The following is a 21,825-nucleotide window of genomic DNA, read 5'->3' as shown; positions in this document are numbered from 1 at the left end:
CTTCCGAATATGAAAGAAAAATATGTATAAACCATACAAAGCGGGCCTAACTCATTATTTACGTGCAGGAGATGTCAATCTAAGATTAGAATTTTGTAGATGATGTTTAGAAAAATTAAATAATCTGCTGTTTGTTCAAAATGTCATCTGGACCAATGAAGTCTCTGAGTGTTCAAAGAAGGTTGAGGTTCAATGTATGGTGTGCCCTTTTAGATAATAGAATGTTGGCATATAGTATCTACCATAAAAACTTAAACTCAGGTAATACCTCAATATATCAAGGCAGCACATTGTGCCTTTGGTCGACAATTTGCCATTAAATAAGTCTCAAATGATATATTTTCAATATGACGGAGCACCAGCACATAATGCCAGAGTTGTCAGTGAATTTTTAAATACTACTACAAACTTTGGCAATAATTGGAAACAATGGGCACGTTCAGCCGGTGTCAACTGTTAAGTTGCTATATTAGCAGTCGCGGCTGAACGATATGCTAAGTCGCAGCAGTTTAGTAAATATCTCAGCGTAAGTAATCTGCGCTTAGTTTGTCAGCGGTTGTGAAATTCTAGGTTAGGATTAATATTTTTTGTTTCTCCCCATTAATTTTGAAAACTGGCAGAACTGTATAAAATGAAATGAGCCTTAAAATCAACATCATCATCCATTATCTCTTGTAATAACACAAAATTTTCAAAAATATTATTGTTGGCCATAGTTTTAGGTTATGCTGAACTGCTAATTCTCAATTGCTTGTTCAGCCGATTTCGTTCCGCTGTATTAAAGTTCATACAACTAGCTGACTGATTTAATTCAACTGTTGACACCTGCTGAACGTACCCAATGTTTTCCATCGTGGCATTGTTATCACCATAACAACATTAAGTTTTAAATACATAAATAGTTTTAGAAAGAACAAAAAAAATTGATACATTATGTTCCATCATAGTATGTATGGTTATCACCATAGCAACATTAACTTTTAAATACATATATTAGTTTTAGATAGAACAAAATGAATTTTTGTTAATTATTCAATAACTATAAGAAATATACCCCACAAACTATATATATTTGTTATCAGAAGAAAATAACAAATTATTTTAGGTCATAGCCAACTATGGTTTCCATTTAAAAAAATAAAGTTATGTCTCAAATCTCGAAAATAAAAGATGGGAAAAAAATTCTACCTACGCCACTGAATTCTTCGTAAAAAGTTGCCCATACAATGTTTTATTTATAATACTCCATCTTTGATAATAAGTGAGATATTCGCGATTGTCGTTTTCGCAAAATTTTCAGTTTTTGCCGATAGGGCGAAAACAAAAGACGATAGCTGTTCGGAGTTTTCGGCATTAGCATTTTCTCGAAAAACGAGATCATGACATGTAAGCTACTTTTTTTCTATCTCTTTTAGTTTCGGAGATAGCCTATGTGGACATCGAAATTGGGACACCCTGTACAGTAAAACTTCGATATAACGGCGATATATCCTCTATGTTCATAGATAAATTCGAGGTATTCCCCGACTTGTCTATATGATGTATTAATCAAGGACGGTAGTTCTAGTTTTAATTGTTATTCGCGCTATATTGTTGTATATTTTTATTGAACTAAAACTAGAACTAACACTAGACCTAGAGCTAGAAACATTCGGATTTAGCCGCAAGTCTCTAAAGACGGCTAAACCCGAACGTTTCTAGTTCTAGGTCTAGTGTTAGTTCTTGTTTTAGTTGTTATTCAGAGTTAGATTGTTATATATCTTTATTGAAGTAAAACTAGAACTAACACTACGTATCTGAAGATGCACGGCTAAACCCGAAACTTTCTAGTTCTAGGTCTAGTGTTAGTTCTAGTTTTAGTTGTTATTGAGTGTTAAATTATTGTATATTTTTGTTGAGCTAAAAGTAGAACTAACACTAAAGCTAGAAGTAGAAACGTTTAATTATTATATAATTAAAAAATTTTCATATAATGAACGTTTTAATCGAAGATTGTTTATTCGTAGGTAACTATACCTTTTGCGAAAGGGGTTACTTTAAATGCTCTTGGCGACATCTAGAAGTTGAGAGCTAAACTAAAATCATTAGTTCACCCGAATATAGAGGGAGATACTAGAAAAATTTTGAGTGTTTATTCTTTAGTAATTTTTTTTGGATTAATTAATTTTAAAATTTATTTATAAAAATAATTTTTTTAACAATAATTAAGAAATATTCTTATTTTTAGCTCTCCGAATTGGAGCAGCGTGTCCTTGAAGCTGAAGGACGAGCGGAGGAAGCTGAAGACAAGGTAAAAAAGCTTATTATTATTTTAAATAAACATTTTTCGTTTTTAAATTGTTAATATTTGAATTCGCATTGACGTTTAAAAGCGTCCTTTCGACGTTAGAATTCGTTGCGCGAGATGGAGTTCGCGGCAAACGGTTGCCAGGCAACGCGTCTCGCTTTCGCTATCGTTTGTTATTGATTATTTCGAAGTGCGACGTGCGCGGCCCTCTCGGATATTATGGCGCCTCGCAGCTGACAGAAAAACAGAAAACAATTTCGTTTTGCGGTTTTTGTTCATTTTCCATTTGCCAAATTTGGCGAACCGGCGACCGGTTCAACCGAAAATTAAGACGGCCTACTCCGGAAAACGCTACGACGTCGACAACACTAAGAAAATGTAAGTCTAAAATAGAGAATCACTCTTTTTTTCCTTTCGTTTTGTTGTTTTTATGACCATTTCACCCACTTGATTTTCATTTTTAACAATTATTACAACTTGAATTAAAGTAAACCATTATTTTGAATCTTAAATAAAACTTTGAGATTTATTGTTATTGTACTTTACTAATTTAGTCAGACTGCTTGACGTTATTGCGAAAAAATGTGTTTAAGAGCTTTTTTTAAAGCTTTAATTGTTTTTTGGATATATTTCTTAATTTTTAAAAAATTTTTATTTTACGTTTTGTTTTTAAAATCTTTGAATACCTTTTACCCTCGTTTGAATAAAACAATAAAAGTAACATAAACGTAAAGGAACAAAACGTCGGCTGTACACGAGATACAAAGGGCACTTTAAACTCGCGAAAGTGGCTGGTAACAACACGCACAAAGCCGTTCGCGTATAAAGAAAAGAGGAAACAGGTGGTCTATACACAGGAAGAACTTTGTCCTTTATACCAGAAACGGTAATAAGGTGTATTTACAAAATCTCCTTTTGTAACATCCATTTTAAGTTATTCATTGCATTTTTTAATAAGACAAATTTCGATTTATAAATACAGTGAAGACCGGTTATAACGAGCACGCGATATAACGAGCATGCCATCAGGTCTCGTCAAAAGTCCCATCCTTACATTGTTAAAAATCTCGGTTATAACAAGGATCGGCTATAACGAACTAATTTTACATGTTTTGTACCCAGCCTGTAACGAGCGGATAAGGCAAAGTCATGCATAAACTGCAGAACTTTATCTACTAAAAGTTAATTTCTAGAGGGTTTCTCTATCACGTTGTATTGAAGCCAACTATACAGATAAAAGTGAATATATGTCAACATGCGATACAATAAACAATAATATTCGGCAGGAATTATTGCGCAAAAACTTTAAACAAAAAACATCAAAGAACAGTTTTTTGTTGTCAAAAATGTATTCACTGTATACAGGTCATCCACGACGACCGTCCATTAGAACTTTATAGGGTTCTGGCCAAAATACACATTTGAAAATTCAGATTTAAGTATTATCAATTGCGTTCTCTTCGACTAAAATATTTTCAAATATCTAACACTTCCGATTATACCGGAAGTCGCCACCTACTTTATTTTTTTAAATGGAACATCCTATATATTTTTACATATTTGGATTTGTCTGTTCTCAAGATTTATGAATGACTTTACTTTTTGCAATTTGATTCGGCCGTTCTCGAGTTATTCGAATTTTTCTAGAAAAATCTGCTCCAGCAGACATTTGTTCAAAAAATCAGAGAACACTCGATTTTTGGGGTATCAATTTAGGATTCAGAACATGCTTAAGCAACATGATGGAGTATGTTTTGGTGCCGAGTATGGCTGTCTAGAACGTTTGGTCACTTTACTATGGCACGTTACCTTTTTGAAACTTGGAAGTACCATAGCTTCATTTCTTTAAATGGCACCCCCCATATTTTATTACTCAGTCGTCTTCGGTGTCTCATTTTACATCTTTTATATCCGATATGTCCTATACCTAACATTCATAGTTTGGGAAATAATTAGGGTTTATTGAAAAATGCACACAAATATCGATATTAAAGTATTTTCAGGTTCCGGGTACTTCTGGTTACACCGGAAGAGGTGACAATTTTCATATTTTAAACGAAACACCTTGAGTTTTATAACATTTTTCAAAAAATTTCAACTACAACGTTACTTTTTATAATTTGTAAATCATCTACTTTGACAGCCGGAAAAAAATTTTGTGTTGGGAATGTTGTTGTGGTTATGTATTATCAGAGGATCAGTAAGGAAAAAGTAAACAGTTTGACATTTGCTAAAGCTATGGTTTATTTCTGTTGGTGTGATGACTAGGTTACTTTTTGTAGTGATCTGTTCTCAAGAAATGCCACGTTTGGAATTTAGTAATGAGGATTATTGTAAGTTATGGTATTTCCAAATTTCGAAAAGTTAACGTGCCGTAGTAAAGTGACCAAACGATCTAGATAGCCGTACTCGGCACCAAAACACACTCCATCATGTTGCTTATGCATGTTCTGAATCCTAAATTGATATCCCAAAAATCGTGTGTTCTCTGATTTTTTTAACAAATGTCTGCTGGGGCAGATTTTTCTAGAAAAATTCGAATAACTCGAGAACGGCTGAATCAACTTGCAAAAAGTAAAGTTATTCATAAACCTTGAAAATAGACAAATCCAAATATGTAAAAATATATAGGGTGTTCCATTTAAAAAAAATAAAGTAGGTGGCGACTTCTGGTATAACCGGAAATGCTAGAAATCTGAAAATATTTTAGTCGAAGAGAACGCAATTAATAATACTTAAATCTGAATTTTCAAATTTTTGTATTGGCCAGAACCCTGTAAAGTTCTAATGGACGGTCGTCGTGGATGACCCTGTATAACTATACAGTATAGTTGTTTAGTTAATTTCCTTGTTATTCTGTTATCATACTTATATTTTTGTTAAATAAAATAAAAAAAAAATGATAAAAATATCTTTTGCCGTTTAAGACTACTTTTTACTAAGTTTAAATCACATATTTGGAAACCTTGGTTATAACGAGGCACCACGTATAACGAACCGCTCCCTTGGATGCTCGTTGTAGCCGGTCTTCACTGTACTTACTACAGCTATGTTTCAAACATTTTACTGAGTCAAGATCACTTAAGTAGGACGGGCGAAAAATGTTTTTAAAGGTATTTTAAGTAATATTCGTTAAGTTTGGAAAAGCTTGATGATCTGAAGCTAAAGAATTTTGATTCACTTTTACCATCTTTTGATAATCCATCATAATGGTAACACTGCTTCACCCAAAACAGTACGAAAACGGCTAAACATTATTTTCGAAGGTCAGTAGCCCAACTCTCTTGCTACGTAACGTACCATCAAGCAGTATTGCATAAGATTCCAATGAGATAAATGTTGGTATGGAAAGACAACCGAAGTTTATAGCAGCCAAGATACAAAAGCAATGGGCAATTGCGAGAGAGCCAATGAAAGCATTGCTTTTTCTGCTCCTACAAAAAATGAAAAACAACACCTACATGCTGCAAAAAGTGTTTTTTTTAATTAACGATTCCTACTTTAGTTATTCTTTTAGTTTAATTTTCACTATGTCACTTATTATTAATTGGTTTTCTTTCATGAATATCAATTTTGGCTTGTAAAGGTGAAGGATTAGCAGCAGGTTTCTTTTGGCATAATGATCAAGATTTCCAATGTTTAAGACAGCTTGTGACCCAATTTCTGGCGGAATTGCTCGATGAAATCGTATTCTTCCTCACCTTATAAATTGGACAATTCATCAAATGCAGCTAATATACCTTCTTTATTAATAATTATTCGACTTAAGAGTTTGTAAAAGCTCTCTGATATTTGTTAGTAAGAGGGTTAAGAATAGTTTTGATGACAAAATCTTATTGTTGATGGACTTAGTTAGGTGGTTGATGATATTCATTCGGTTCCATCCTCGACTATTCCTCTTTGCTTGTTGATAACTTGCTTGCTTTAGAACAACTTATTTCTTTATCCATCAGGCACTCTCCCACCATGTTGTTCCAATTTCCTTTGAGTGTTTCTCAATTTCTTCTTGTCATTTTGATTATCTTACTTGTCCTGTTTGCCTCTCATCTTTTATCCTGTTCAGTTTTCCAAATCATTTCAAAAAGCTTCTTCTATTATCATTTAGTATATCTTTTTTTAGATCTTAGCTTGCGTTTTCTTTTCTAATTTTGTGACAGTGACATATTGCACTCCCTTCAAGTATTTACTTCAAAGAGAAAGCAGCTCCCATACAACAGAAATCCTATTCACCTCTCATTTTCCGGTTTTGTATATTGTTTTATAGGTACTATCAATATTGTATTCCCAGCGTTTTAATTTTTTTTTAAAACAGATCGTAATTTAACTTGGTTATGCTGGTCACTTTTTCATCATTTTCCTCTTCGGCACTATTCTATTTTTTACACCTAAATATTTAAAAAATCGTTCTTCTAAATTTCTCTAACACCGACCATTGTTTTTACATTCGATTACTTACAAGAGAAATACTTGTACTGATAGAAAACGGAGGCGGAGAAGAGCCCATCTTCTCCGCCTCCGTTTTAGATAAATTTTACAAAGCCATAACATGCCAGAGCATTTGGAAATTGGGATGACAAAATAGAGACGGTTAGCAGTTTCATATACTTGGGATCCCTGATGAATAATAAAAATTCGATCAACGAGGAAATAAAGAAGGTTGAGACGGATTGGCCACTTTCAGACTATTTCTCCCATTCCCTGCATCATCTTCTAACCTCATCCTCTTCTGTTGTTTTTCTCTTTTCAGACACTTTAATGCCTCTTCTACTTTTATTCTCTGATTCATTATGATTGTCACCCGTACATTCAGAATCCCTTCAAAGCGTTCTTCCCATCTTTTTATTATATCATTGTCAACATCAGTTTTCCGTATGTTTGTCTAGTTATTCTTACCATGTAGTCTTCTATCTTTATCCATAGAATACATCTAATGATATTTCTTTAACATTTTCCATTTCTGTACTCATTTCCACTCCTAAATAACTTAATAATCTTTTGCTATTCATCTTTAAATTTTTGAACCTTAACTGCACCTTATAGCCTCCTTCACTTTATTTTCTCTTTTGTATTATTGGATAGTTCTTCTGAGAATGTATCATTCAAATTATTTAGGTTTGAATGATTAGTGTAATATTTTGTTTATTTCCAATAACTAATTCTATCTCCAGTCTCCTCTCAGTGATGTCTTCCCACATTTTTATTTTTACTTCTTTTGTTCTGCTCTTTTGTCTTTTCCAACTACATTAAAAATTAGTTAGATGTCTCTCCCTCCAGCCGCATCCTTTCAATTTTTGCTTCTGCTTCTAACATTCCATATTCCTACTTTCGTTGTTTGGAAATTCCATTTTTTTTTCTGTTCGTCATCAATATCTCAAATTTTATTTCTAAATCACTTCATCAATCGTTAATTGTTTGTATTCCATCTTAATTGTCTTAATATTATTTATTTCCTCCCTCGTTTTCCCGTTTTATGGACTTGTTATATCTTCCTTGTAATCGAACTTGACCGCAAAGCACCAAGTTTTCTATTTGTATGAACTTTGTGCCACGTTTGGTAGCATTGGTCCACAACGGAATATATTGCATGTCAGAATGGTTGGCGACATAGGGTTTGAAATAGGGCTAAATATGTCAGAATGTGATGCCACTTTCTTTTTATACATTTGTAATTGTGTGCAAGTTATTATTAATGTTTTAACGTCGATATTAATTTTTTCCATAATCATTTTATTTTTAATTAAAACGAAATGAATGTTAAATATTTGAATTACAAAGTATTTTTTTTCTATTCCACAACAAAGCAGTAGTTATTGAGTTGTAAAAAATCCCCGGGGGTCTTCTAAAAGGGACAAATCCCCTCGAAATCTATGCGCTTTAAGCTCTTTTTGCTGTGGTCCCTACTCCAAGTCTACCACGTGACACATGGGGTAGGAGAGAACGGTTTCTAGGCAACCCTCTATTTATTTGGGTTAAATGACTCATAGGGGAGGTTTTGATATAAAATGCAAAGCCGGGTGTCCTTGTTGCATCATAAATAAACCAACCGAAAAAAAATATATAAAGCTTTCCAAACAAAAAATTTAGAAAAACCTTGCAAAGTCACGCCGTTCCAATCTTGGCGCTCAATTTACTATATTTTTTGACGGCTCAATTTCCTCTGTATTTTTATTAATGTATTATTGAAAGTTTAAAGTAATATTTTGAAATATTTCGAAGTATTGATTATAATTTTATCAAATAATTGTGTACGGAGTAAATAAAAAGGAAATATGAAATATATTATTTACATTTAGCGATTTACAAATAACCATTTATACCAATCAGAATAATAAAATAAACATAAAATATTTAAATTAGATAACTCGAAATTTTGATCATATCCGTAATGACAAATAAAATAAGCTGGGCTTTAATCTTGTTTATTATACAGTGACCACCAAAATTATGTAACAAAACCAATACAATAATAATTAAAATATTTTCTGTCTACTATCTATGTGCAGAAATCATATATACAATTGTATGGTAAAATTTGACGAAGCTATGTGGGTCTAAAATAGCTGAAGAGCTGAATACTAATTATAAAATATGCGTTCTCGATGAAAATAAGTAAGATGTTGAAGCTTACAGACTACGATATCGTTGTAAACATTGAAAGTCTCATACTACGTTGGATCCTAGTTTTAGAAATTCAACTTCCGCTTTAGGAAAAGAATGTGTAGGTACTCGAAACTTACACTTCTTTTTCATCAATGACCAGACCACAACTTTTATAACTGCCACGTCTCATAATTATCACAGATGTTATTTGTTGTCATATAAAATGAATAGTTTGCCATTCTCGCAAAGAGATATCCATCCTTGCTCCATACATTAACCTTTCAGCTTTCTTGTATAAAACATTTCGAGCAATTAACTCTATCTCAGTCTCTTTAAAGCTGTTGGCACTACGTCATTGTTGCCTAGACTCATAGCTACTACTACTATGTATTAACGAAATTTGGACCTATAAAGTAGTACTTATACATATACAATCCCTGGGTTTTGTGACCCATTCTTCAAACTTTCATAAAATCATTTTTATCAAAAACTATAATTTTTTGCGATTCCAACGTAGCATCTAATTTTAATACAGTCTCTGAGTTTGAAAGATATTTTAAACTTTTCTGCAAATCTCAAATAAATAGAACAGAATTACTTTTAAACACTAAAAAAAGTTAATTAAATTAGACAAAATAATCCTTGAAATAAACAAACTTTGTTAAACATTCTTCCCTTACATTCCTTACTTTATAAGTTTAGATTTATTCGGGTAATTCGTAGACGCTGTTTACGTGATCTGTTTATAAGTGTTGCTAAGTCCTCATTTACTTTTTGCATTCATCATCTACCTCGGTAGCATGGAAAGAGCATCGTAATAGATTTAAATATCGTTGGCGTAGAAATGGACTCTGCAGTTGTATACGATGTATACTATTTGTATTAAGGTTGTATTGAAGCATATACTCTGACCTTTTCGTTTTTTTTTATTTCATTACTGTTTTTTGACTGTTGTGATCGATGTAAAAGTCTGAAATATCACACGAGGACTTTACAAGCACGCAAGTAATTTGTAAAACGAGCAACTATTTTCCAAGAAAATTAATGTCCCTACAGATAGCGTAGCTTGAATATTTCAGTGGTTTATGCGCCGGACACGCAAACCGTTTTTCGGAAGTACGATAAAGAAAACCACCCCCATCCTCGAGGGCAACTACCGTCTCTTCCAAACTATCTTACCAGAACGACTACTATTGCAAAGAGACCTTCTCTGAAGATCTATTACTTCAATTTCACACTCCCCTTAACTTCAACCAAAGTTACTGTGAAAATAATAAAAATGACTTGGTGAAAATTTCTTGAAAACCTTGAACTTATTAGACAAAAAGTTTAGTGTGTCATCGATGAAAATATAGTAGAGGGTAATTTACCCCGAGTTTGTATGATGCGTCAGCAATATCACGTTAAGCGAATCGAGACATAAAAAGGAGGGAGGAGGAGGGTAGCGACCATAAAACTGCTAATATGACCCTTGCCATTGAAAAAGCTGCTTTAGTACAAGTTCGGTACGGTAACTGGCCGCATGCCAAGCCCAAACGACGGCCGTCTCGACGCTCTGGCGCCGTCTGAACCAGCGCTTTAGCTCCTCGCAGTCTCTACGAGTGTCGTTTTAGTCCAGTCAGTGACATTAGTGAGCAAACAACACTTCAATTAAAACTAGGAGATCAGAATTTCTTCACGGCCTTCAATTAAAATTGTTTAAAAAGAATCGAACAATATAAAGAAAATTACAATGGCTTCTAAACTCAGAGGTATTTTTAATATTACTTTAATTATTGAATATTAAAACATTTGAGTTTGAAATATTCGCCGAAATATTGATTCGCGTTTTAGTCACCCTGTTGTTTGCAACCCTAAACGTATTCACCAAGGGGGAGTTTAGAGTTTCATGTAGCAGGGATCTATCCGCAAGGGTAGTTTTTGTTGTAGGATGATTAAAAGAGCTAACTGTTAACCGAGGGGTTGGAGAAAATTGAAAATCCCTTCGGGGAAACTTTACGAAAACCAACCCATATTTTCCCTCTTATCTAACTTCCTTTAAAAGTATCTACAATTTTTTATTTTAAGTAACACCATGTGTTCGCACACCTTTAAATTTCAACCCGCACCTTATTTTTTTTTCCTTCGTTTCCTTTCCCTTTTACACTCTCAATTCTTTTTGTAACACTCTAACGACGTCTAATTATAGTAGTCCTCTTTTAAGAGACGTTTTAAGACGTTTCGAAGCGTTCCGAAGAGAGAACTTTACGTACGAGGACTCGGCATTCAGACCTATTACAGAAGAATTTACGCGTTCTAATAATAAAATTCTCAACGAAAGAATACGATTCGTTCTCGCGGGTTCGAAAACTTCTCGAAAATATTCATAGAAAATGTCATCGACAAGGTTTAGATATCGAAAAACTTTGTCGTTTTAACAATAACAACTTGTTTTTTTAAACTTTTTTCTTGTTGTGTTTAGTAACTGTTTTTGTTGATTATTTTAGAGTTTTTTCTTTATTTTATTAAGGTGTATAAAAAAACATTCTCGTGTGAATGAACGAAGCGTAACTTGAGTCCAATCTGTCATACTACGGTTCGTAGAGTTTTATTTTGGTCGCTCTGCTGCACTTACTTTGTCGGTTGAGGTATGTAATGAACTAAAACCAAGACGGAAATAAATGATGTATGGGTAACAGGGTCTAATTATTAGAAGGGGAGCTTACAAGTTTAGACCACACATCGAATACCACCTACTCAAATAATTTGTAGGCAAACTAATTCCCAAGTTATATTTAAAGGAGAATTTGTCTACAAAGATGTTTATTTTTAAATATATCATCTAAATATTAGCCAAGTGTAGAAGAGTTCTTTGCCAATAACTTTTTGCCTCATAAGATAATAAAGAGGGATAAAATTGATTAAATCATCATAATGTGATATCAATTGATCACATAGAAGCATCATTTAGCAAAATAGTCCAAAACTAAATAGTAATTTTTGATTTGTTAGGATTTCGTTGATGATCTCAACGATACAAAGACGTTGATTATTACATTGTTGTTCACCCCACCCTTTTAAACTGGCTGTTCCAATCCACCTGGTCAAGTGCTCCTTCATTAGTTCTTTTAATTGTGGAACTTTAAAAGTGTAATCTGGGACTTTGAATTAATTTTTTTTTAATATAATGGTTCATGGCAAAGTCAATGACTTCATACAATAATTACAATAAAACTTAGTCACAAAAGCTTTTGTTACCATTCTTAATCACAATGATTTCAATGGTGAATGCTTTTATATTAAATCGATTTTGAATTACAATGTTCTACTTCAAGAAGTAGAATGATTCGGTCACCTTAATTGTTAGGGTAAATTTTGTTCGTCTTTTGATCTTATTTCGCCCAACTAGAAAGATTTGATTATTCCTGGGTCCATTGGTTGTAAGATGGCAGTTGAATTTGGTGAAATGTAAACGATTTCAATACATTTTAAGTTGTTATTTTGAAGATGCCCAGAAAAGTTATCTTTGGCCTTTTTTCGAATAAAATCTTAATCAATATCAACCCTTTCAGCTTTACAAATTCTTTTGATTTTCATATTTGTATGCAAGATATTTCTTGCTAGATATTTCATTCTATTTGCCTATATTGTTGATACCGTTGAATAACTTAATTTATACTTACTGTAAATAATGTGTAAATAATGTACAGTTTTGCGTCCTTGTTAGAATTTTTTTATTATATTTATTTTATATTTTATGTAAAAGGTTTTTGATATCGTTTTCCATTTTTATAACGACGGGCAGATAAAAGTTCACGTAAATCTAAGGATAAATCCGCTTGTTATACACGATATAAAACACGCAAAATACGTATGCTATAGAGCTTTCCGATCCACGTTGTAACCAAGATTGTTTACATTGTAAAGATAGGATTTCCACGATACTTGGAAACTTGCTCGTTATATATAGCGTACTCGTTATAACCGGTCTTTAGTGTTTACTATGAGATTAGATTTCAATATTATAAAATATCTTTTCTGGAGGGTCTTTTATTAAAAAAACAAAGTATTAAATTACTTATTAATGTACTTTTATATTAATATGGAAAATAAGTACAGAAGTAACATACAAACTCTCGGTTGTTATAAGAGGAAAATAGTAAAATACAAAAAAGTAATAGTTAAGTATAATGATAACATTTTCGGCTAATCTAAATAGTTGTTCGGCATTACGTATTGTGGCCCAATCACGAATGCTCCTTAGCCATGACATTTGCTTCCTTACAATTCCTCTGTGGTCTTGATTTTACCATTCATTATAAACTGAAAGATTTTGTAGCAGTCGCCTCTAAGAGTAGCCACTAGGTGCGATATCTTTCTTATTTTAATAGTTTTATATAATTTACGAACGGCAATTGCTCTATAACACTGCTTCCTTAGTCCGCATGACTGTCGAGTACATCTCGAGGCGATTGATCGTGGCAGCTTATATAATCCAGCTCTCATAGAACAACACCGACCACCCATAACCTTTGATTCATTCTTCTCACCAAGTTGTGTGAGCTGTTTCAATTCTACACTTTACTTGGTGACTGAATGTCATACATTTTGTTTTAGTGACATTCATTTTTAGACCTATTTCTTGCCTTGTCGCATTTACACAATCCAATAACTCTAGAAAGTTCTTCAAAAGAAAGATGACCATGTCATCGGCATCGAATAGTATTAACCAATTTACCATTAATGTTCACTCCAAGGTCTTTATCTTGCAGAGCCCGTTTGATCATATACAAATAGTGTTGAATAATACGGGGACAGAATGCGTCCCTGTCTAACACATCGATTCCTGAGTTTCTTAGTATGTATTTTCAAAAATGTTGCATACTGAATAGATATCTTTAGGTTGGTCACGATACTTGTGGAGAAGTACATTCCTAAATCTTTGTGTTATGCAAAGAATAACTTTCAATGTGTGACTCATCAGTCTAATCAATCTGCATTCGTCGCACCTCTTAGCCCGCTGTTTCTTCGAAAGTGATATAAAAACAGACTTCAGCCATCCATTCCTCTCATGCAATTGCTTACTTAGTTTCGGCTGATTTTATGGCATGTAGAGCTTCAGATTTTAAGTTTTCTCTCATTCTATGTTCTTCAAATATCTTTGTCATATGTTCACGGAACAATTTCCATGTTCCTTAACACATTCGTTTGCTCTCAATTCTTTCATATAATTGTTTACATCCTTTTTAATTTTGTTTCTGTTAACATAATAGTGGGTTGGGTTGGGTTGGGTTGTTTTGCTGGTATTTCTTCTCACCCCCGCTTTTAGCTTGACTTGATTGAGCTTAGAACCTGATGGCGGTTCCAATTGGTCAAGTATTAGTTAAGTTTAGTTATTATATATACATATTATAGTAAATTGTGTAAACTCTAAGACCAATAAACAGATTATTATTACTTACATCGGCAACAAAAGGATTATGGATATAAATACCTATTTATGATTAATTCCTGGATACTATGATACCCTTATGAAGTAGCTATACAGGGTGCTTTTCAATTTATACGCATAAACTTGAGGATTTATTCCTCATGACAAATAATGACTAATAGATGAAAAAAATTGTAGTAAAAGCTTTTTAGTTTCTTAGATATCCGATATAATCCGCGACATCTAGATCTTGTGTTTCTTGGAGGATGGATAGGTCGAGATGGTCCAATGGCCTGGCCACAATGATCTTAAAAAGCATAGTGTACGCCACGTAAGTTAATACTGAGCAAATATTGCAAAATCCGGTAGATGCTGTTGCACAGACAATCCGCCAACACCCTGGTTTAGGCTGCGCTAGTTGGAGATCGTAGATTCGGGGAACCCAATTGATAGAAAATATAAATAAGTAAATATCACGGATATCTATGAAACAGAAAATCTTTTACTACAAATTTTTTCGCCCATTAGTCATTATTCGATGACGAGTAAATCCCCAAGTTTATGCGTATAGATTGAGAATCACCCTGTATAAGATCATCAAGCAAAAGCTCTTTTCTTTCTGTAATCGTTTCATATTATAACAGTTACAATCATAGCTTATAAATATAGAGATACGAGTTTTCAATGTTACCTCTAACTTAGGTAAGCTAAAAGGTTTCTTCTGGATAAATGAAACGATTGTGAATGCCACAATCTACCTAGTCAAATATAAACCACCCGTATGGGCAGAATATTCGTAGTACCGGATTCTATAAGCCAAAGGACAAGCAAAGTTTCCATAATAGGCTTGGAGTGGAAAGTGAGACGACACAATTTCCTCCACACTATGGAGCGCGAACAAACACGAATTAAATTTCTGGATCAGTACACCTAACAATATTGTCGAGGTCTACCTACATCTACACGAGATTACCTGAGTAAAAAATCCAAGATTTGAGTTTACAGCTGCGTAATGCTGTCTTTATGCTCCTCCACCTTATTGCAAATTATAGTGTCACCAGAAAATTGTTTACGAACGTTAAGCAAATTAGATTTAGGACGGTTTACTTCAGATCATATCCATTTAACATCATACACTGTGTGCGACCCATCATATACAAATATCAGCTTTTAAGCTAAAAGCTTCAAGTTTAGCAGCATAAATACACAATCGCATACTTTTGTGAGGTTTTAAAATAACTTGCAACCTCATTGTTTAATTTCATAAATATCATGTGCCTAACCAAGAGATTAACAGCAGACAAGGTAGACGAGTTCTCCTTACTAAAACCAACCTATACTCCACTTAGGTGACAGTTCATAGCATTACTAAGCCGGTTGATAAAATTTAATGGCATTTAATGTCCAACACATTGTACTATATATGACTAGTCCAAAGTTAATAAGACTAGCAAGGTCCAAATTTGGAAGACAAGAATCTAAATCATTGTAAAGTATCGAACCCTCATGGTAGGTAGAATCTCATAAGTAAAAGTAATTGTACTGGATTTCTTTGAAACTCTAACATTTAGTTTTTCCAAGTAAGATGTAATCGGTTAAAGGAATTAAACGTTTTATTGTATCAAGACTACCTTTTTTCTATATATCTCTCTATCTATTAGAGTTTGAATCATCGTACTCACGAAAAGTAAGTTCTTTTTTTTCAAAATTGCGAGTATAGCTTCGTTCGTCATAATACAACGAAACGTTTTTACATACTACATCTGCCTAATTTGAGAAAATGTTAGTAAAACGTAACTAATATGTATGTAGAATAAGAATGATTTCCTGTTACTTTTGACGAGATAAGAACATTTTTTGCTGTTGCTATCATGATGTATCAATCAAATAATAATACTTGACCGTTTTTCTTCCTCTACAATTTAATAATAATAGAGAGGCAGGCGTTATATTTGAACAAATGTTAGAAAATACAGAAAAAGGGCTTTACTTACAGTTAGTAAAGCAGTTTACTGTATTTGAAATCGCGCTATAAAAAAATGTCTATATCTTTAGTACAAAACATTCTTGTGCTAATTGATAAGTATAAGTGTGTCATCAAGTTTAACAACAAAAACAGACGTAGATAAAAATGACGAATTGTTATCATAGTTTTCGATTACACGAAAGTTCATAAATGTTCGTATTTTTAATTTGTGCAAATTATATTAACTGTTAATGTTTTCAAAGGGCAAAATTCGCATGTTGTACACACTTTATGTTGTTTCCCTGGTGGTTTATCAACTTTCATTTAGTGGAGTGGGGATGTGCTATTCATGTGGGAGTCTTTTATTCATAGCTCTGATTGCTTTGTATTCACTCAATAGTTGTATTGCCAAAGTTTCCAGAAAAATCCTTCTATTCATTTGAAAATCTGTAGTATTTATCTTTTACTATTGCTTCTCGTTGTTCCTAATTGTTCTTCCTGGTGTAATTTGGTGTTGCTTCAGCAGTATCAAAGGTTACATTTTTCACTGGAAGAAGTAACCTGAAAGCTAAGCGTACATAACTCCAATGGATTGGAACTCCAAATCGTACTGCCTTATAAAAACACTTCAAATAAAACACTTCTTCTTCTTTACATGGTTTTGATATATAATAGCAAGAAAAGGGATGAGTTATAAAGAATTTTTAAGTATTTTATCTTGATTTTCCTACAATACAAATAATACATAATAAATTGACTCCTTCATACTCCTTCATTCTTAAAAATATGAAATTGACATCTTTATATTTCCCCGGACCATGTACCCACACGTATGTATCGAAAAATGCATAGACAATTTGTTAGTGTAGTGACAGATTTATTGTAAATCCGAGATGCGTTTTCCGAGTCTCTCTAGAACGAGTGTTTTATTCATGAAAATCATATTGCGGAGTAGGAAATCAGCGCGTCTGAAATCGACGCGTTGTCGCCGGTAAAAAGACAGATAGCGACTCGCTACGGTTTTGCGACAAGTAAAATCAACGATACAGAGCACGGAATCGGTGGAGCGACCATAAATTTTAAAATTACAGCCGGTTCCTCTTATTTGATACGCGAGGAAAAGCGATTTATAACGGTTCGTGTATTGGATCCCGATCGCGCCCTAGGTTTTATTTGTTTATTTCTCGTTAGACCGGATGGAATTTCCGATTGGGTGGAAATAACGTTATAGGCTATCAAGTTTTCGATTTTGATATCTAGTTACACTAAACAAGTACTATACGAAATCCAATCTTCTAAAATTACTTTAGTTATAAATAATGTGCTTTATAAGTAATGGCTTTTCTAAATACAATTTATTTTTATTTTTTAAGGTACGAATAATGGAACAAAAATTAGCATGGTCGCAACAAAGTGATCCGAACAACGAGCAAATATCGCGTTTAGAGGGTGAGGTTGAAGAACAACGACAGCTGCGCCTTCAGGACGCGAGACAGGTTGAGGCGAAGGCCGCCCGCATTAAAGAATGGGTCACGAATAAACTCAGGGAGCTTGAGCAGCAAAACCAAACGCTGCGCGAGCAGAACATCAAGTGCAACCAACAGTTAGAATTACTTAAGAATCACTTGGCTCTAGTTGATAGGCGGCGATCTGAAAGCTGCTCACCAGAACCAAGAGGACAACTTGCACTTAATAGTGCTTCTAGGTACTATTATTAATTAATTTTTGATTTGGATTTTTTTAACATTACCTTTGTTATTTTTAGGTCAAATAAACACAGAAGACACCAATCCGTATGCGTTTCAGCCAGCTTTGAACCCGTCCCAAATTCCGCCTACATTCCCAGCGCTTTAGTTTCAAGCGTTCCAAGTAACTCCAATATGGATCCATTATCAGACGATTTAAGAGTGGCCGTCGACAATTTGAGCATAGGTCGAGTGCCGAGTAGCGCGTCCGATTCAGACTTAGCGCACGATTACGCGGAAATTTACACACCCAGCAGAGAGAAAGTGCCGTGGCCCAGAGCGCCTACGCCACCACTTCATAGATTCCCTAGTTGGGAAGATAGAATTTATCAGGTGGCCGCCGACGGGTTAACACTTACCGGAACTACGCCGAGCGATATCGGACCGGAACAAGCTGGATATCAAGATATTCCGGTTCCTGTTTATGCTACCGTTAAAGGGCGAGCTAGTCAAATTAGATCTATGCCATTTACCGGAGATTCGAGTGATGATTCTAGTGATGGCGAAGGAAATAATACAGCAGTAAGAAACGTTTTGATTTCATTACTTAAAAAATTCATAAAACAATTATCTTATTTCATAGGCTATTGATGGAACAAATACTCATAGTAGAAGTTCTGGAGATACTTCCGGTTCAAGCCCTGGAAAAAGAACTGGTTCAACAAGCAGCGGATCACCAAGTAAAAGCAAAACGAGAGGTACTAATCCACAAAAAAAAATTAACTCCCTCCCAGCTATTGCTACAATAATTACTTAATTATTTTAACCCAACATTTTTTATTTATTACAGTTTTGCTTAGCTTTTTTTAGATTTAATCCCCTAATATTAACCAATAGGTGTTTCAGATACTTCTTTCGAATCTGGTATGTCTGATGATTACGCAGTACCGCCGGATGCTTTGAGTTGCGACACTTCAAGTTTGGAGTCTTCGTTGATGTTAAGAGGTTCCTATTTAGATAGCCCGAAAAGAGCCGAAAGTTTAGAAAAAAGTGGTTCCTTAGCTAAATTGGGCGGAAAGTTAAAAACGTGGCGTAAAAGATGGTTCGTTTTAAAGAATGGGGTTTTAACGTACTATAAAAGCCAAAGTGATATAAATCGAAAACCTCAAGGGCAAATTGTCTTAGATGAAATTTGTAAAATTACGAGAGCTGAAGGTTCGAATACTTTTGAAATTGATACTGGGAAAAAGACTTATTATTTAACGGCGGATTCAATAACTGCTATGGAAGATTGGGTGAGGATTCTGCAAAATGTTCAAAGAAGAAACGCTACAAAATTATTGTTGAGTAAGGAAGAAAATAAACCTTCAGTTCAGGGTTGGTTAACTAAAGTTAAAAATGGTCATGCGAAGAAATGTTGGTGTGTATTAATTGGGAAAATGTTTTTGTATTTTAAATCACCAACGGATAATACCCCCGCGGGACAAATTAACATGCGAGATGCACGAGTTGAAGAAGTTGAACATCTTTCAGATTCAGATTCCGAAGAAAAAGATACCGAACAACCCGACTTAACGGTTGGAATTTTTCCTACAAATCAAGGACCGACGTATCTTCTTTGCCCGGGGAAACAAGAAAAAGATTCTTGGTTATATCACCTAACAGTAGCCAGTGGAGGAGGGCCAAGTACAGGAACACAATATGAACAATTAATTCATCGATTAATGGAAGTTGATGGTGAACCTGGATGTGTTCTTTGGCGACATCCAGTTCTTTTACACGTTGCTTGTACAAAAGATGGAATTCCTTCATATTTTCCATTAACAACTTTAACTACGGAAACTTTACAGGTAAATAAACCAAATTATTTCTTTTTACAATAAAAATTTTGAATGAAATATCTTTTTAGGCTGAAGCAATAAAATTATTTAAATGCCTCCAACTTTTTATGTCAGCAGCTGTTGATCAAGCGGGTATTGATTACCACGTAGTTTTAGCTCAAAACGCTTTACAACAATGTCTTGATATGCCAGAACTTCAAGCCGAATTAATTTGCGCTTTGATTAAACAGACAAGCAAAAGTACGCCTCTTCCAAAACTCGGAGTTCAGGTATCTACACAAAAGTTTCTTAAGAAAAGTGTAAGTGTGCTTTTTCTATTCAGTTTTTATTGGTCATAAAATTTCTTTTTTAATTTCGTCTTAAATCTCATTTTATTTAGTTCTTTTTTCAATGTTGCGCAGCTAATGCTTCATTTACACAATCATTTTATTTAATAAATTAAAATTTACCTTTTAATGCACATATGTTTATTAACATTTTAAATTAAATTATTAATACAATTACAATATTTTGATTATGTGGTGAATTTCATGGATTTAAGTGGTTTAACGCTTTTAATTATATTTTGTATGATTTAATTAGATGTTAAATGATTACACATCATGTCAAATGATTATAGAGGTTTTGAATTTTCAATACTCTGTGTTATTTTTGGGATCATAAGAGACGTTACAATCATATCTTGTTAATAACAAATTGATTCTCTAGGGAAAACAAATTGTAACCAAAATATCAATTAATACAATGATATTAGATGTGTTAAGATGTCATTAAATGGTAAACCTCTTTTATTTCTTAGTCATTTCTTTCAATAAAAATTGTGGGAGAAGCAAATAATACTCCCAAACTGGTCGAATATTCTTCCACAGTTACAGCATTTAACACCTTGGCTGCCACCATACAACCAATTAAGTAATTTCCTAAGGGCCACTGTAGAAATGGTATACTAGAATTTCTTTTTTGAAAAACGACATCTTTTTTATATGTAAATGGTATATATGATGGTAGAAAGCAAAAAAAAATGTGAGTTATGTAAGTTATGTTACTTTAGTACCATGAGGATCACCAGGATTACTCAAGTGCAATGAAATTACTTATAACAATTATCTTTGTATTTTCAATGAAGTTTTGTAAAACAAGAAAGACATGGAAACAAATTTTCCTTGTTTTTGTGCCACTGAACGTCCTTCTTTTGCAACTTCTGCGTAACAATTTGTACATCTTCTTCTTTTTCGCCGATTGTTGTTATCCTTTTCTTCACTTTGCACTAAGTTGTGCTTCAGGGAATCTGAACGTTTTGGTGTAACGTCATTCTTTTCAATACCTAGCATCTCAAGCACAAGCATGAGGCAATATGAATTTTCCTTTTGTGAAAGTGATTGTAAATGAAAAGTGCATTGACTATAGCAGTATTCAATAGAACCTACTTTGTGATACCATCTGATGGTTTTTCTCAAGAGCGTAAAATAACATGACATTTGGTCTGAAAGGTCTATCCCTTGCTTGCCCTTGTTATATTCTAAAACAACAACTGGCTTACAAACTTCCTCTCCCAACCTGTTTTTTTCGTCCAGTTGTCATCTTTTTCAAAGTATCTTTTGTGCTTAGGAAGTAAACATCTCGTTTGTCCTTTCACTTTCCAACAACAATTCCTTTCGAATTTTGTTTACCAACCATTTCTCCTTTATTTTTGGTTTTTTGTCATGATATATCCTTTTGTAGGTACTTCCTGTTCTTCCTTAAGGTAGCTAATAAATGAGTATCTCTCGCACTGATGTATAAAAGTTATCCACTACCACTTCCTTCAGATAAATATGGCTCTGTAAGTTCCATAACTACTCTTTCAGCAAATCCAGCAGACTGCAGTCCAGTAACTGTTTGTCCAAAATACAGTGACATGCTCAATGTATAACCAAGTGGATTGCACAACTTGAACATTTTCATTCCATACTTGTGGCTTTTGTTGGAAATGTACTGTCTGAATAATAATCGGCCACGAAAAGGAATCATTGTTTCATCAACAGCTATCATTTCTA

The 21,825-nt window shown here is 33.7% G+C and overlaps 1 protein-coding gene across 12 annotated transcripts in view; it reads left to right on the top strand.

Annotated features, from left to right (window-relative positions):
- Positions 1-21,825, top strand: part of LOC111424081 (uncharacterized protein CG43867) — a 193,589-nt gene that overhangs the window by 159,482 nt on the left and 12,282 nt on the right. For 6 of the 12 annotated variants that reach the window (XM_023057496.2, XM_023057492.2, XM_023057500.2 and 3 more), the window contains 6 exons: positions 2,228-2,290; positions 17,637-17,968; positions 18,029-18,530; positions 18,592-18,706; positions 18,846-19,798; positions 19,858-20,088. In XM_023057496.2, coding sequence (XP_022913264.1) covers positions 2,228-2,290; positions 17,637-17,968; positions 18,029-18,530; positions 18,592-18,706; positions 18,846-19,798; positions 19,858-20,088 — 2,196 coding nt within the window. Of the gene's footprint in view, positions 1-2,227; positions 2,291-2,505; positions 2,666-10,421; positions 10,639-17,636; positions 17,969-18,028; positions 18,531-18,591; positions 18,707-18,845; positions 19,799-19,857; positions 20,089-21,825 lie in introns of those variants that run through there. The other 6 variants (XM_023057498.2, XM_023057501.2, XM_023057497.2 and 3 more) reach the window with 5 other exon arrangements.

The sequence above is a fragment of the Onthophagus taurus genome, chromosome 11 (assembly GCF_036711975.1).
Source record: "Onthophagus taurus isolate NC chromosome 11, IU_Otau_3.0, whole genome shotgun sequence".
NCBI lineage: Eukaryota > Metazoa > Arthropoda > Insecta > Coleoptera > Scarabaeidae > Onthophagus > Onthophagus taurus.
The sequence above is the reverse complement of the archived record's forward strand: the minus strand, read 5'-3'. Positions and strand labels throughout refer to the sequence as shown.